This window comes from Xyrauchen texanus, chromosome 13 (genome assembly GCF_025860055.1).
Source record: "Xyrauchen texanus isolate HMW12.3.18 chromosome 13, RBS_HiC_50CHRs, whole genome shotgun sequence".
NCBI classification, from domain to species: Eukaryota; Metazoa; Chordata; class Actinopteri; order Cypriniformes; family Catostomidae; genus Xyrauchen; species Xyrauchen texanus.
Genome location: NC_068288.1, coordinates 24231061 through 24248411, shown reverse-complemented (window position 1 = coordinate 24248411; position 17351 = coordinate 24231061). Strand labels below are relative to the sequence as shown.

The following is a 17351-nucleotide window of genomic DNA, read 5'->3' as shown; positions in this document are numbered from 1 at the left end:
TAGCTTATACGGATTGCGCACAGGTATTTATCTGCCCCAAGCACCAGCACAGAGAGTGAGAGACTGTTCAGTGCAGCATCTCATGTTCTTGATGAGCTTTCTGACAGGAGAGACTGTCAGAAAGTTTAGCAACTTTTGTTCTTGAAGAGAAACCGGTCACTTGTACTTAAATAGAAAGCGGTCCAATATGATGTGTATAGCAATTACGTTACACTTGTTCTTCACTTGAGGATACATCTGTCTTTTACAGTTGAGGTTGGATTTAGTTCAATTACTGCTGTTTTGCACTGTTGTTTTGCACAATAATTTTCAATTAAAGTGTACATACATTTACATAAACAGAATAGAGCACTGATCTATATATATAATTATATATTATAGTTATATATAGATCAGTGGAATAGAGGCCCTCTGCCATTCTGTGTTCTACCTTTTGTTTTAATTAAAATTACGGTTGCATATTTAAACTTTTTGAAAGATGTTAGCTAAGTTCATTACTTGACTGTTGTTTTTCATATAATAGTTTTCTAAAACTTTACATTATTTGGATAATTGTTAAGAAAATCTGTAAAATTTGATTTTTACAGAACTGAATTAAGAATAATATTTAATATAGTTTTAATATATTTTTTGTCCAATTTTGTTGTGTTACTTTCAATAAAAGTGTGATTGTGTGTTTATTGGTTTGTAGTTTTTCAATTCAGATTCATTTAATTCATGAAATTAATGAAAAAGTATCATATTAATACAATTATACACAAAAATGTATATTTAAATAAAATAAAAAAAATATATATATAAAAAAAAAAAAAAAAGTATGTTTCGGTTTTCGGCCAAGTGCATCCTGGATTTTCGGTTTCGGATCAGAATTTTAATTTCGGTGCATCCCTAGTTTTAAACAATACAGTTTGGTTTGGCATTATTTGAACTGATTTTATACTTAAGCATATTTTAATAAATCTATTTACCACTATTAACCAAATCTACAATTTGTGAAAAACTTGCTTTTGCCAGGAATATTTTTTTGTCAGCTTCAGTGTTGCATCTGGTTATCTGGGAGAAATGAAAATCTACATTTAGCAGTGTCAAAAATGAACCCTTTTTATTAAGGGTCAATATTTGACTCCTGGAGTTGGGTATTTCTTTACTGTTATAATGCCATGTTTTTTATTAACCATATAAAAACACAGTGGGTTGAATTCACTAAACAATTGTGCCACTTCTGCGTGTGGTATTTCAACACAAAACCTCCATGTTATTCACTAACCACCCGCAATCAAGTTTAAGCAGGCAAAATTAATGCTGAAAAGGCGCTTTGTCTTAAGTATTTAAATTATGTCATTGTCATTAATTTCTGCCCAAACATGCCTCCTTTCTGTGTAAATTAGGCTAATAATAGATTGCAATTAATTCTCAAAACTCTGTGATTGTCTGACCCAATATACATCGCACTATTACCACCTGAGGAAAACAGGCAGTAAACTGAATTGGATTGGAAAGAGATGTTTATGTAGATTTTCTATTGATTATGGCTGTAGTAATTTATTAAATAATGACCAACTAATGGATAAAAGCATTCTAACCCTAACACATTCGGCATGTTAAATTAAGAGATAGTGAAGCAGTAGTGGAGTGAAGCTTTACAGTCCAGGTAAAGTGTGCCAGATTGCAGAGGTCAGAGGCTGCATCCTTCACTATATATTGCTCAGAACTGCCACAGTTAAAATGTATGTATATTTAATCAATATTTATAATGTACAAATACAATCATATTTAATCAATCAACATAATCAGAATAGATAGGCCATTACTTAAAATGTTTATTTATTTATAAAAAATTTTTTTGATAACTACACCTAGAATTAAGATCTTTATAAATATATTAGATGTTGCAAATTAAAAAACCAAACATGTGGGTATTTTCTGGAGGTATTTTTGTCACTTTCAGTGGCATTTTTGTCTTAAGCCTCCATTAATTTCGAACCCTTAACTTTAGGCACCAGAGCAGATTTTATTGCTGTCTAAGAGTGTCTACATCCTAGAGTTTACGCTGCGTTAAATATTGTCATGAATCTAGTGATTTCAATGGGGGTGAGAGTAAATGCAATTTTTGTGAAAGTTACACTCCTTCATTCGACCAAGAACATTGTAACTTTTGCTGACGTAAGCATCTGTTGTCCAAAGATAATTTTAGAGAGGTTGAACAGCTGTGCTTTTTCCTGTCCATCAGTGGCTGTCAGATCTTTCTCTAGTGTGTAGGCACCCTAATGGTCTAAAGCCTCTTCTCTTTCTCTGCAGGTTGAGATTAATCTCAAGCGGTATCCCACCCCTTACCCAGAGGACCTGAAGAACATGGTGAAGTCAGTGCAGAACCTGGTGGGTAAAACCACTCACCCCCTCAACACTGAAAAATGTTCCTCTGGGACCAATATGGAGCTTCACAGCCAAGACAAGTATGAACCCAAGTGGCCCATGGCTCCAAAGGAGGTAATGCTTCATCTTTTTTCATCAAAGAGTAATTTGGGTGCAGAGTGAAATACAATTATATTATATCACCATGTAATCACAGTTTATTTTTCATTGAACCACAAGATACTTTTAGCTTAGTCTATGCTCTTTTCAGGTGACAGAGCGAGAGGTCAAAGACTTCTCTAAACCACCAATGTCTGAACAAGGTGCCATCCTCAACTCAGCCATTGACATCCCAAAACGCAAAGACAAAGAGGATCTGACTGAGAGCTCAGAAGTATGACAAGTTTTCTCTTTTAATTTAGTCTCTTTTACATCAAGAATGCCTTACACTAGAAAATAGCATAGCTTTGTCCTTTTACAGTAATGTGTTGAGGTTGCATCTTATTATATGCTCCCCTTAACCTTTCATACCAGTTATAATGCCACAATAAGATTTTGTAGATGAAACACAAATTTGTGAATTCTAAAGTGAGTAATTTTAAAAGATCAATTATTTTTGAATCCTTGTTTTCTGGGTTGTATATTTCCATTTCTTGAATGAATGGAGAGTGCTATGTAGTGGTGGGAGCATTTGTTAAAGGTTAGTTGGACCTGGGGAGATCAGTGAAATGTTTCATCTCTCACAGCCAGCAATTCCCCTCCACAACAGCCAGAGCTGCAGTGTGTTTGTTTAGGACACAGGATAACGATGAATTCGTTAGCTTTGCAAATTAATATTAGTGCAGAGCTGGTGCAATCAGTAATTAATGTCACAGTAACCTTGCAGTATGTTTACCTATATGGTAACTCACTAATAAAATGTCCAAGAATTATTTACTCAATGTTAAAATAAGTGTTGTCTGGTAGAATAGTTGGGTTTACGGAGATATATTTTTGATATTATAAGTCACAAATGTAAATTCTGTCATTATTTACTCGTGTCATTACAAACACATATGACTTTCTTTCGTTGAAAAGAAAAGGTGACATTTTGAGCACCATAGGCCTAGTAAGCACTCTTTTCCATGCATTTATAGTGAGCTCAAAAAGCTTGAAAGCTCCACTACTCAGTCATTGTAATTACATGTAAAAGAGCGACCAGTACATTATTCATGTACAAACATGGCATGTTTGAAATCACATTAGGGTGAATAATTATGAGAATTGTTTGTATTTTATTATTATTATTTTTTTTTTTCAATTATAAAAATTCCTTTAAGTAAAGGAACTAGGCCAACAGCATTTTTTAAATTGTCATGCATCTGTAGACTTTCCCACTCAAGCTAATTTCAGGCTTATATCCTGAATACAGCAATCTTTCAGTAAACAGAAGGAAAGGTCAGTCTGAAATGTCAAGAAAACTCTGAGGATCCATTAAAGGTTCCTAATATATTCATTCAATTTGAGAATGGTAAGACTGAGTTATTTAATTAGTTTCAGTAAATGACAATAAATCTCAAGAGCTAATACAAACACAGCGACATTCATGCCAATTCATTGATGCCAGGCTTTTCTCTGCTTGCAGTAGCTCTTTGTGTTGAATAGGACACAAGTGCATGGTGTATTGTGTCCATCGCAGCTTGGCCTCACACTGTCTCCCCCATGGTCAAACTGTGGAGCAACATTATAGAGTTATCAGGACCTTGGGAGTACCAGTGGCATAAACCTCATGTTTCTTACACATTCTTTTCTTTCTAGACCATGAGAGTCCATTTTTGTTTGTTTGTTTGTATATATGTATGTATGTTTGTTTTGCTTAGATTTCTTTACATCGCATCGTTCCCAAGCCGCAACAGCCAGAGAATACAAGCCTGGCCGTAACTTCCTCTTCCTGTTTCTGCCTCATAGTAAGTGGCTTAGAGATCAGACAGCAAAAAATAAGCAAAACATATGGGTGGCTCATTTCAATGGATTTTCTCAGACACCCCCATTGTGGTTGAACAGGGGCGTTGGAACAACTTGAAAAATGTGAGGGGGCACAATATAGAACATTGCACTAAAGCATAAATTGTTTTGGCTTCACTCATTAATATTAATTACATCACATGATGTTTGCCCATTAGTTACTGATTTGCTGAAAGCCAGACATAACTAGGATTACCGCTTACACATTTGTCAAGTCCACTGGTGAATGGTGACACTACCAATTTGCATAGGCTTCTGCTTGGTGTTGAAGTCTATATTTTAAGTGGCTTTCCATAATTAGAAAATTCAAAGTGGGGGTTAGTGTTGTCAAAAGTACCAGTACTTCGGTACCAAGTTAGTTCTAAAATAAAAAAGATGTAATGATTTTAAAGATGTAATCCAGTGTTTCTGCTGTACCCTCACACTTTCTGACTAACACACAACTGCTTTCAAATGCTCACGCACTTGTTTGAGCATGTGCTCTGTTACTCCTTTTATACTGAAATGCACAATTACTCAATCGTGATATGTCCTAGTGTGAATATTAAACCACAAAAGGTTGCTGTGTTAGTCTGCATTTGAGCTGCGTGCTTTAAATTAATGTGTGAAACTCATATACTGGAAACTTCACAGACATTGAGAATAATTTGCACTGTATGAGATGACTAAACAGAGCACTATACCACTGTCAAGCGCCACGCACATGTAGACTATATATTTACAGAATTAAATCACAGCATTTGCGCTGAAACAATAACAATGGGCCATGTACCAAACTGTTTCTTAAGAAAATAACTTTTTTTGTGATGATTTTAGGCAATGAATAGAATCACATGTAGTGTAATATACATTGCTCTTGGCATCAGCCAAGAAGTCTATCATTGACAACAGACTAAAATTATCAAAAGTTATTAGCATTTTTAAAAACATCATTATGATTTGATTACAAAATAAGTCTTGATGCATCATGATACATCGTATAGCATTTCAATTATTTTATCAAAATACACACTCACACGGATGTAAACTCCTTTTTTACATTTCATAATAAAATGGAAAAAACATTAAAATACAATAAATTAAAATTTAAATAAATTCCTTACAAAATGTTTTCTTCTTTAATTGTCATATAAACAATCACAAAGTATACTGAAGTGCTAGTTTATAGTGGTGGGAAGTTCGGATCATTTTACTGACTCGGATCTTTGAGTCTCGTTCAGCAAAATGAACGAATCTTTTTTCGAGTCATTTCGTTCATTTCAGCAGAATATAATTAAATGTCATGTTAAATAGCCCAAAACATCAAGTAGTCTACTTACGAAAATGTTGATTCAATTTGAAATAAATAAATAAAAATAAACTATAGGGTAATGCAGCCAAAGCCAATTTATAAGAAACCGAAATGTTAATTTATTAATTGGGTCTTAAGTTTAAGCTATTGCAGTTAGTTCACCTCACCTCCTTTTTCTCCGCCTCTTGTGTCATCGGGTTCGAACTTCAAAACGTTAAAAATACTTAGTTGTCGATGTCGACTCGTCAGTGTCTGTGTGTGGGCCGTGTGGTGTGACACAGCAGCCAATGCACTCACTGACTGCATGCACATGCAGCATACCGGTCCGGATCCGGAAAGATAAATGATTAGTTCAAGTCTCGACTCTCGAGTCTTCGGGTTTGGGTTCGGCCGGGTCCGAGTCTTTCGTTCTTCCTGTCAGTCCCATAGAGACTATGCTGTCAGTACCGGAAAGAGAAATGATTAGTTCGTCTCTTCGGTTCGAGTCGTTCGTTCTTCAAGTCAGACTCACAAACCCATAGCACAGCACTATGCAGAGACAGAAATGATTAGTTCATCTTTCGAGTCTGAGTCCTTCGTTCTTTTGTCACGTGACAGCCCTATTAAATACTTAACCTAGTTCATAATTCACATCATTCTTACAAACATGTTGTAGTTAGTTTTTTTATTTGATTTTTACTTTTACAGTTAGGCCTACATGTTACGTTTCTGGTCTCAAATTGTATCTTTTTTCATATGTATTTGTGAATTTCTGTCATGAAGATTCTTTTCTATAACATTGAATGTAGTAATGTAGAATGTAGTATTCATGCATTTTTTTTAGTCCATAAAAAATCACCTAAAAAGTCTACGAGTTGTTTTGTGAAAAGTCACAGTATATAACTTAAATATGCAGTTATTTAATAAACCTATGAAACCTACACCTTTGTAACATAGCTTATTACAACACTGTACACACTATATTGACTGGATGTTTATTGTTTGTTTATTTTTTGCCAACAATGCTTTAAAAAAATTGGATAACTATCCAAAAGGAATTAAATAAAAATAAATAAAAAATAAATAAGAATGAAAAGGACACTATAAAGCCACAGAGTAACCATATAACTTAAATCACAATATGCAAAATGCATAGTGCTATGGGTTTGTGAGTCTGACTTGAAGAACGAACAACTCGAAACCGAAGAGATGAACTAATCATTTCTCTTTCCGGTACTGACAGCATAGTCTCTATGGGACTGACAGGAAGAACGAAAGACTCGGACCCGGCCGAACCCGAAGACTCGCGAAAGATGAACTAAACATTTATGACTTCATGTACCTTATGCGATGTTGCGCGCATGCGCGGTCAACACAAAATGAACGAATCACTCTCTGAGACAACTCGGTAATCCCGAGTCATATTAAAGATTCGTTCAAAATGAACGAATCGTTCATGAACGACACATCACTAGTTTAGCCCATTAACTGGCATCATCCAATATATGCTTTTTTAGCATTTGTTTTATGTTTATTGCACTATATTACCTTCATATCTGACTTTAATCTTGACAAACCTTATATTATTTGAAAGCTACAAGTCTCTAGTTTCTAAATATGCCCACTGTATTGTGATCTGAATGATGTTATTTCTGTAATGCATTAAAATACTGAAAGAGTGGATTTTAAAACATGCAACATGTGAACGATATTACTTAACTTTTATATCTTCTGGTTTTGATCCGATCGGATGATGGCAGGAAATTCAAGCATACAATCCATGGTAAATGTCCATGATTGAAAGTAGACTTGACTGTTCTATCCAAACCAGTGAAAATTGAAGAAAAAAATTACTGATCATTTGCTTGCATCACCATGTAAATTCAAATGTCTATTATCAGTAATATATTGATTTTATCAGTCAGCATCGAGGTTTTCAGGTCTTCACTATTCTGGTGAGAGTTCCAGATTGTTTGAGCCCACCCACGTGTCTCTCTGTGATTCACAGGCAACCTTTCAATCAAACCAGATCAAAGGCTCCCCTGCCTGACCAAATGCGAATTGGCTGTTTCAGTGAATAGATCCAGCCAATGGATCGCTAGACAAGATTTGATTGACAGGTCATGAGCAACTTGGGCTAAAAATGCTTTTGATTTACACAGATTCAGTTGAACGATTTATCAGACTGAAGATATAGACTAGATATAGACTAACAATTGATTTGGAGTGTTCATCATCAAATATCTTTGAGGTATTTGAGAGCGGTTTGGTCTTTCAAAACTCTTTCAGCAACTTTTTGTTGGCATGGTCTAAAGATGATATGAGCTACATTTGGTGAAAATCAGACAAACCTTTTAGGAGGAGTTTGAAAAGTAGGTTTTCAATTAAATTAATTATGACAACTCCATGGCAAGCGCAGACAACTCCAAAGAGTTATTCTAAAAGAGTAATTTCGCTCTAAAGAGCAAAACACAGCGGCGTTGAACGTCCTTCTCAGGACGTGTCTTTTTAAAGACGATATTTCCGCCCCTGTGTAGTTTCTGGATGTGGTTGATTTCTTCCCACCTCTGACGGTCATAAAAACTGCCTTGCATTCCTGGGTTGCGATCACACGCAGGGGACAATGACTGGCTCCGTTTCGCCGGGTGAACCCCCTCGAAACCCCCCGCCTCCCCGGCACGCTTGCTTGTTTCCGTCCGAGCTCGGGATGAGCATTCTCTCCAATGGGTTATGTTTTCAGTGTGAGAACATAACCGCGGCAGCGTTCGATCTCTGCTTACTCTTGTAGTGAGAGAGAGCCATTTCAGCCGCCCCCCCGCACCTCGCCTCCTTCATACGGGATGAAGGCAGGCGCCGTGGGCGATGAAAGACTATCTGGGGAGAATAACGGGACGCTTTCGGCGGGTAAATCCCCTCGAAACCTCCCGCCTCCCCGGCACGATTGCATGCTTCCCCCGAGCTCGGGATTAGTGCGGTCCGCTTAACGGCCTACCGTCCGGTCCCTCGTGCTCCCCGGCATTGGATGATGACATCACCGCTGCATCGGAGAGCGTATCAGCGGCGTCGGATGCGGATAACTCCCCTGGGCCGCCACCTTCGGGTCTGCGCCCAGTCTGAGCCTGACGCACGGAGGTCCGCTATGCTTCCCCGGGCTTAATTGGCGAACTGGTGTTCTTCCCGAGCTGAAGACACGCAGAAGTGCGCGGTTAGGTCAGTGCTCGTGTTTCTTCAGGAGAGGCTGGAGAGGAGGCTGTCCCCCTCCACCCTCAAGGTGTATGTCGCCGCCGTCGCGATAGACAGCAAGTCCCTTGGTAAGCACGACTTAATTGTCAGGTTCCCCAAAGGTGCCCGGAGGCTAACTCCCTCCCGGCCTAACCTATTCCCCTCCTGGGATCTCTCAATCGTCCTCACGGGCCTCCAGAGACCCCCCTTCGAGCCGCTAGATTCAGCTGGACTCAGGGCCCTCTCTCTCAAGACCGCCCTGCTGATCGCGCTCGCCTCCATCAAGAGGGTCGGGGACCTGCAAGCGTTCTCTGTTAGCGACACTTGCCTGGATTTCGGTCCGGCAGACACATACGTGATCCTAAGACCACGACCGGGCTATGTGCCCAAGGTTCCTACCACACCCTTCAGAGATCAGGTAGTGAACCTGCAAGTGCTGCCTCGGGAGGAGGCAGACCCAACCCTTGCGTTGCTGTGTCCAGTACGTGCTTTGCGTATCTATCTGGACCGCACGCAGAGCACTAGACGCTCTGAGCAGCTCTTTGTCTGCTTCGGGGGACAGCGGAAAGGGAATGCCGTCTCCAAACAGAGGCTTGCCCACTGGGTTGTCGAAGCCATTTCATTGGCTTATCACACCCAGGCCGTGCCCCCCCCCCCTTGTGGGTCCGAGCTCACTCCATCAGGGGTGTTGAGTCCTCATGGGCACTGGCCAGGGGCACCTCCCTAGCAGACATCTGCAGAGCAGCAGGGTGGGCAACACCTAACACTTTCTCGAGGTTTTACAACCTCCGTGTTGAGTCAGTATCCTCCCGTGTTTTCTCAGGTCCGAGCCCGTAGAACTCGGTAACACGCTGACGTTCAGACCGGGTGAATCACTTGTGCCTAGCGCCCTTTCCCTCAGCCGAGGTAAAATAGTGCCCTCCGTTCCCAGGAGACCCCACCTTCGGGTCGCTGGTTGACTCCTCCCTAGCCCTGTTGGGTCCGCAGTTCAGCGGAGGAACTCGCCGACCCAAGCCACTATGGGTCCCCGAAGGCTACCCTGTACTGGAATAGGTGCTCCACAGGTAAGTCCTCCTGCTCGGACTCCCCCTGTGTGTAATTCCACGGTACTGTCCCCTCACGAGTGGACCCCCATGTCTCCCTTAGGCAGTTACAGCTGCCTCTGTCGCCGTGCTGTATGCTTCCCCCCTCTACGAGGCTGGATCTACCACCACACCAACTTTTCCACATGGGTCCTAACAGGCCATGTGATGCATTTGCCACTCTTTGCCTCCCCTGCCGGGTAGGTGTGGCCTCCGCAGGGTCTTCTCCCCCTGAAAGAAGGGCTAAGACCCCCTTCCTTCAATGCGTGTAAGGGCCCCGGCCGTAGTTGCTCTATGCGAGAAACATAGAGAGAAAAGAGGCCCAGCCAGGCTGGTCCGTTCCCAGGTTGGCGACCATCACCTTGTTCCCCCTTCCAGGGTAACGAAAAGGATTCTGATGGCTTGAATGGGGCATTGGGGAAGGTTACGTGCAGCCTGATACAGTTGGTCGTCCTGCACATAAGAATACCTGCTCGCTCCTGTATCAGCAGTTCACGTACACTGCTCAGCGCATGGCACTTTTATAAGTGGACCCCTAGTGTCGCTTCTCTGACACAACGTGGAGAGAGCGACAGAAGGGGAACGTCTAGGTTACGTATGTAACCTCCGTTCCCCGATGGAGGGAACGAGACGTTGTGTCTTCCGCGCCACGTCGCTGAGCCGAGCCACTGTTGTGGCCGGACCATTTCCGGCTCCTCAGAAAAATCCTGAATGAACTCCTGTATTTGCGCCGCCTAAATACCCGTATGTCCGAATACCGTATGCAAATACGGTATTCGGACATATGTGTAAAATACCCGTATGCAAATACCGGCTGCCAACTTCTCATTGGCCTTTTTTCATAGATCAGAGGTGAATATCGGCGCTCTCTGACACAACGTCTCGTTCCCTCCATCGGGGAACGGAGGTTACATCCTTAACCGAGACGTTTTACATGAAATCGCAAATTGTGAAAAATATTTTCATGACGGAAATAAAATCGGAGATAGCCATTTTGTTTTTCTTGAGCCACAGAATGATGTAAGGCACTTGAATCCGTGACATAAGTTATGGGCATTTTGGCAAATTTGTTTGCTTTGATCACTGTAGCACCACCTTTGGGCTTGAACCACTAATAAAAAGAACACTAACAGAAACAATAGGTGCCTACGCACCTTCGGTGCTTGGCCCCTAATGATGAATAATAATAATGATGATAAAACAAATTAAGCAATATGTCACTTGCAAGAGTGTATTTGTACTGAATAAAAGTTTGTTAAAATGCAATGGTATGTTGAAAAGAAATTTTACTTGTTAAAAGTTTTAAAAGATGCAAGAATTAATTTGATTAGACACCATTTTGATTATAACATAAAATTAAACTTTAAAACATGGAATTCTGGAAAAATTATTTAAAAAGGAATTTAAGTAGGGCCTTGCTTAAAAATACTTAAGCAATGCATGCTTAATTGAGAAACACTTAAAGGAAACATACATATATTTTAATGTATTATTTAGGTAAAGGTTAATTATATTTACAATTTACTTTCTCTTTAGATTAAAAATTAAATAGCACAAAGGAGTGTGTTCAATAGCACATTACCAATTTAGCATATTTTTGCTGTGGTATAGAAATTTGTACCGAGAACTGTGAAATTTCACTGCCACCAGTGAAATTTTGGTATCGCGACAAAAGTAGTGGGGGGAGTATTTCGTAAAGTTATCATGGTTGCTATGCTCCTGGGCGAAACATTTGTTAAATACATTTATGGGTTTGTTACCCATAATAAAGTAAAATATGAAAGATTTGCAAACTCTCAGTCCTTCAGTTTTCAGAGTAACAGCACATACATCAGCTTTTGCATCAGTTTCCCACATCAATTTAAACAGCCACAGGAACGCAGTAAGATGTTTTAAAGACCTGTTGTGAGTGAGCAATGAAGAAAAAAATACAGGATGAGAGAAAAGATGAAGGCAGAGAAGAGGAAAGGAACTACAGTATGTCTGATGTGCGAGTCCTCTCTTGCTCTGCTGCCGGTTGTGTGAGCTAGCCTGCTATTGTATAGTTAGGTCTGAGAGGTGTACGTTTTGCCATAGGCAGCTGCGAGGGAGGTGGAAGCTGCTGTTTTGCTTCTGTGGTTTTGACCAGACAAGCCAGGACAAGGCATGTGAATCATAACAGTCTATATATTACTAATGATGACTCTCAACTTGATGTTGAGGTGTGAGATCATACACTGTTCTAATATATTTCTCAGCTTTAGTTTTGTTGAACCAGGTTTGCGTTTCATAATCATAACTGTCACCGTAATGTAATAAGGGATGGAAAAGGTATGGAAAAATATGCTGATGAGTGATTCATCCCTGTAAGTCTTAAACCTTACAAAACCTATATATTAGTCACATTTTCAGGTTGAACCTTTCTAAATGTAATTTCTTTTCTGTACATTCTGGCTATTCTGATTCTTTCTAAACATGTTTAATTATGTTATGTTTGTCAATAAAGTTTGATCTAATATGCAATAATGCAAACAGATTTTCTCAAATTCTACATTGATGTTTGTACAGTATTTGTATTATCAACATTTATTGATTTAATTGTCAATTTTGTCGGTTTTTATTTAAATGTATTTGATTTGTGACCTTAAATCTGATTACAAATTATGGTCACTTAGTACATTTTTACTCTGAGAAACTGGGTTTTTAAATTAGATTTTTTAAATTTGATTGCAGGAAACACCCCCCAGTGTTCCTGGGTTTTCAGTCATGTTGTGTAGTTTTTTAATTCACTGAGAATTTGATCCTTGTTTTTTACAGGACTCCATGGGAGGCTCCCCCAATGATATCCGCATTTCTGACATGAGGCCAACTTTGGTAGAGCCCCCTATGTACAAGCCAAAGGTTGTACTGCTGGGCAAGGAAAAGAAAGGTTGGTGAGACAGTATAAGCTAAAAAAGGTAGTTGAAACTAAACTCAAGAGTTCATCTTTCTAGGTTTATTTTCATATTGTCTTTTGCTTGTTTTTATGTTTATCAGCTCTATTAGCTCAGAATTGTAACTGGCATTAGAGAACATCTAACTCTTATTTTAGTTGCCTCAAGGATTTTTTTTATATTTTTCAATAAATCCCCTTTTTCTCTCTTGCTGTTTCTAACTAAAGATAAAATCTGTTGTTCCGTTGTATTGTTCATTTGAACTGGGGAACACTGCAGAATAATTAATTGCTGTGTGAAACACAATAATTGGGGTATATTCTGTGACAAAAATAGACCTATTAATCTTGCAATTAAATTATTTTACCTTATTTTACACAGTGAATCCACACCAACCTTGTTTTTTAAATGCATTTAGAGTCCACAGATGAATCTGAGCCAGAGAAAATTCATTGTTTGAACAACAGTGGATCGTCTGCCACTTATTCCGACTACTCACCTTCCCAGGGATCATCTGGTTCCTCAAACCCACCAGGAAATGTTGGTAATCTGCAAACCTCTGGGAAAGAGGGCCCATCACAGACTCACTGGACCAACAGGTTGGCAACAATTTAATCACTGCCACTATTTATTTATATCAACTAATAGGCCATCTATCCACTCATACAGTATGTCATGACTGTTGATCCAAAAAGTAGCCCAAATTCATTTTTAAAACAAATTTGCTTTTTATTTGATTAGGGATTAAAAATTCCTAAATCCTCATCCCAAAACTTTGATTAATTTCAGGTTTAAATGAAAGAAAGTAATCCATATTTTCAAATTTTGGACCCCACTAAACAGTATACTATGCTGCTTCAAATGGGGCTTCCATTGCAGTGTAAAGACTGCTCTAGATAGGCAAATCTAATCAGAGTTTATTTGGTTCATAACCCCTTAAACGGGAACGCAGAGGTGTCTCGTACACCGTTGAAGGTGTTGTTATTACCTTTTTTATTATACTGGAGGTGCTTTTTACTTTTCTTTTAATATTAGAATAAAGAGAATTCTGTGTTTCCAAGTGGCCTTTTTGATAGCAATCAAAGATCAACACTTGGATTCTTATTTCTGCTAAAATGTATCTCAGTTGAGTTCACATCTTTATGGTTCTCTCAATAACAGTCATCAATAGCAGTATGACTCTTGCTATCATCTTCAATAAAGTGCAACTTTAAAACTGCACTAGAGTTAAAATCCTTCTGCAGTGCAAATGTTGCTCTCAGGAAAAGTTTTATTAAATTAGTACTGCTCAAGAACTTCAAATAATCCTGTTCAGAAGAACTCTTTGAGAGATATCTGTTTTGAGAACCTTGCAGAAGTATTAAATTGGCAAAATGTTATAAATATTGAAAATGAGTTTGATGAGCATGGCAGTTCTTCAGTCTACCACTGTGATATTACAGGACTTCTCAGCACTTTATTTCTTTAAGTTGGTGAACTTTGGTTTCATGTAGTGCCTGGATAAAATCTCAGATGTATTTTATCTGGATATCTTAACAGGCTAGCTCAGTCTTTCCCAAAGCCCATTGAAACCAAGCCCCTTCTGAGCCAGAGGGCAACACCACCTTCAAGCATGCTGCAGCAGCGAGGTGAGAGGCGACCACTCAGTGACACTTTTGACAGCTGGAACGATGCCCCCCACTACGATAACACAGGTTTTGTCGCAGAGGAGATGCCTCTTGATACCCCAAGCAGCAGTGCTGGCAACCCCATGCTAGGCTCCAAGCCCAGGAGTGCCTCAACAGCACAAGGACGAAGGCCTCTCATGAGACAAGAGCGCATCGTGGGAGTTCCCTTAGAGCTCGACCAATCACAACACACTTTCCACACAGTTCGTAACACCCCTGAAACTGAAGTGCCTCCTCCCTCTAACCCCTGGCAGAACTGGACGAGGACTCCCAGTCCCTTCGAAGACAGGACAGCTTTCCCTTCCAAGCTGGAAATTACTCCAGGTAACAGCCCCAACCCTGACCGCAAGGACTTCGAACAGGAGATACTACCCGGCACTTTCCCATCAACAAGAGCCTGGGGGTTTCTTGACTCCACAGACACAGGGATGGGACGAGGTCATCCCAACCTTTTTTCACATGTTCAGGGTGGAAAAGAACCAAACAAAGGAAGCACTTTGGTTGTTAGCAAGAGTTCTGAGAGACTTTCGCCAATGATGAAGGAGGTCAAAGCAAAATTTAAGAAATCACAGAGTATAGATGAAATTGATACTGGGTCCTATAAGGTTTACAGCATCCCCTTGGACAGCTACAGTTCTAGCATAGAAAATCAGGGAAGTGTTGATAGAGCAGACCTCCCTTTCCCTTTCGAACAGAGCATGTCCCGAAGCCAATCAGCTCCCATGCTGGACGATGATCTGGATGGCTACGGTTCTAATAAAAGCTCTCAGCAGCAGAAGCCTGCCATCCCAAAGAAAGTTTACCATTTTGACCAAAGCTTCAACCCGCAAGGAGCCATGAATCATATGAAAGGAGAGAGGAGAGTTCCTCCGCCATTCCCCAACACACCTGAATATGTCAACCAACCAGGCAAGATGTTGCCAAAGGAGCTTGTAAGCCCAAGGGGCTACCGGGGCTATTCACCAATGGAACAGATGTTTTCATTTTCTCAATCAACTGTCACTGATGATGCTGTTAATTCCCAGCTCTCTGGCCAGCCCCAGTGCTCCAGACCAGGATTCCTGCGGCGAGCTGATTCTCTGGTAAGTTCAACAGAGATGGCATTATTCCGCAGAGTAGCTGAGAACCAGGAGCTCCAGCTAGCTGAGCACTATAACAGGCCGCAACAGATCAAGAGCATGCTCGAACAACAGAATAGCCTGTCTACCATTTCTGACACACAGTTCCACAAAAGAAATGGTAGGTATGAAGAAGATTATTCATCTTATCAAGAGCCCAAAAAGCCCATCATGGGTTACCCCACCAAGAGTCTGACGCAACGCCGCCCCCTGTCTGCAAGGAGCTACAGCACAGAGACATATGGAGCATCTCAGGCAAGGCCAGTGTCTGCCCGACCCACCATGGCTGCACTGCTGGAAAAAATGCCTTCAGATTACAATCATATTACATGCACTGAGAAGAGCCCTGAAGCTGATATGAAGTTGAGACCTGTTCATCAAAAACAAGAGGACATAAGCTCCAAAATGCCAGTAGATTGGAGACAGCAACTACTAAGACACATAGAAGCAAAGAGGCTAGACCGGGTGAGTAAGCAAGCTTGATCATACATTGCTATATTTCTATTTACAATTTTATGACTCATGATTATAAGAATATATAGTACTTTGCCTGATTTACAGCTTCTACAAAAGTATTTGTTAGCTTGGATATATAAAATGATAAAAAACCCAAAGTTTTTCAAATAAATAAATTATATCACCCTCATGTTGACTGGTAATAATTGAGATCTCAGTAATGAGTTGATACCTCAGTGCAATATTGGAATATATGCTTAAAATGATTTCATAATAAAAAGGCCTATATTACTCTATTATTTCAATATCTACAACTTGTTTTGTTTTAAATATTAGGGAAATACTAAATTACACTAATTATTGTATAGCAAATTAAACAGTATTGTGAATCTCAATTAAACTGTCAGGAAATGTCCAGGTCATATTTCACCCCATAATAAAAATCTATATAAAAAAAAGTATATTGCATTAAGAAAATGAAATATTTTATATACATTTAGCATTTTCTTGAAAATCAAGCACACACCTCTCAAATATCAGTCCTTATTTCTGTAATATATATATATATATAAATATATTTAAATGGAATGTATGGAAATGCCTTGTTGATGAGAAAGGTCAATGGAGAATGGCCAGACTGGTTCAAGCTGACAGAAAGGCTACAGTAACTCAGAGAACTCTGTCCAATTGTAGTGAACAGAATAGCATCTCAGAATGCACAACATGTAAAACCTTGAGGCGAATGGGCTACAACAGCAGAAGACCACATCGGGTTCCACCTCTGTCAGCCAAGAACAGAAAGCTGAGGCTGCAGTGGCACAAGCTCGCCAAATCTGGACAGTTGAAGACTGTAAACATTTTGTCTGGTCTGATGAATCTTGATTTATGCTGAGGCACACAGATGGTAGGGTCTATTTACAGCACTGAATTAAATTTATGTTATGTAAATCATTGTGTCCGAACAGGATCATTTTCATTACTCTACTAAAGGAATAAGAATGAGATTTTTATTTGTATTACAGTGATACGATTTTTTATAATTTTTAATTATTATTATTATTGCATTTCGGTAATACGATTTGGGGGAAAGTGTGTTTAATTGTCATGAAAATAATTGTCACAATGCAAGAAATCTTAATGGTACTAAAAATTGATTTCGTACTGCAGGTTTTATGATGCAAAATGTATTCTTTGGATTTGAGGGTGAAATATGACCAGGATATTTCTTCATGAGATTCAGACCGTTAAGTACATGCAAATTTTTGTGA

The 17351-nt window shown here is 39.5% G+C and overlaps 1 protein-coding gene across 11 annotated transcripts in view; it reads left to right on the top strand.

Annotated features, from left to right (window-relative positions):
• LOC127654411 (leucine-rich repeat-containing protein 7-like) overlaps positions 1-17351 on the top strand; it is a 174807-nt gene that overhangs the window by 148409 nt on the left and 9047 nt on the right. For 9 of the 11 annotated variants that reach the window (XM_052141578.1, XM_052141585.1, XM_052141583.1 and 6 more), the window contains 6 exons: positions 2299-2487; positions 2624-2746; positions 4212-4298; positions 12727-12838; positions 13261-13441; positions 14382-16092. In XM_052141578.1, coding sequence (XP_051997538.1) covers positions 2299-2487; positions 2624-2746; positions 4212-4298; positions 12727-12838; positions 13261-13441; positions 14382-16092 — 2403 coding nt within the window. The remainder of the gene's footprint in view (positions 1-2298; positions 2488-2623; positions 2747-4211; positions 4299-12726; positions 12839-13260; positions 13442-14381; positions 16093-17351) is intronic. The other 2 variants (XM_052141584.1, XM_052141579.1) reach the window with 1 other exon arrangement.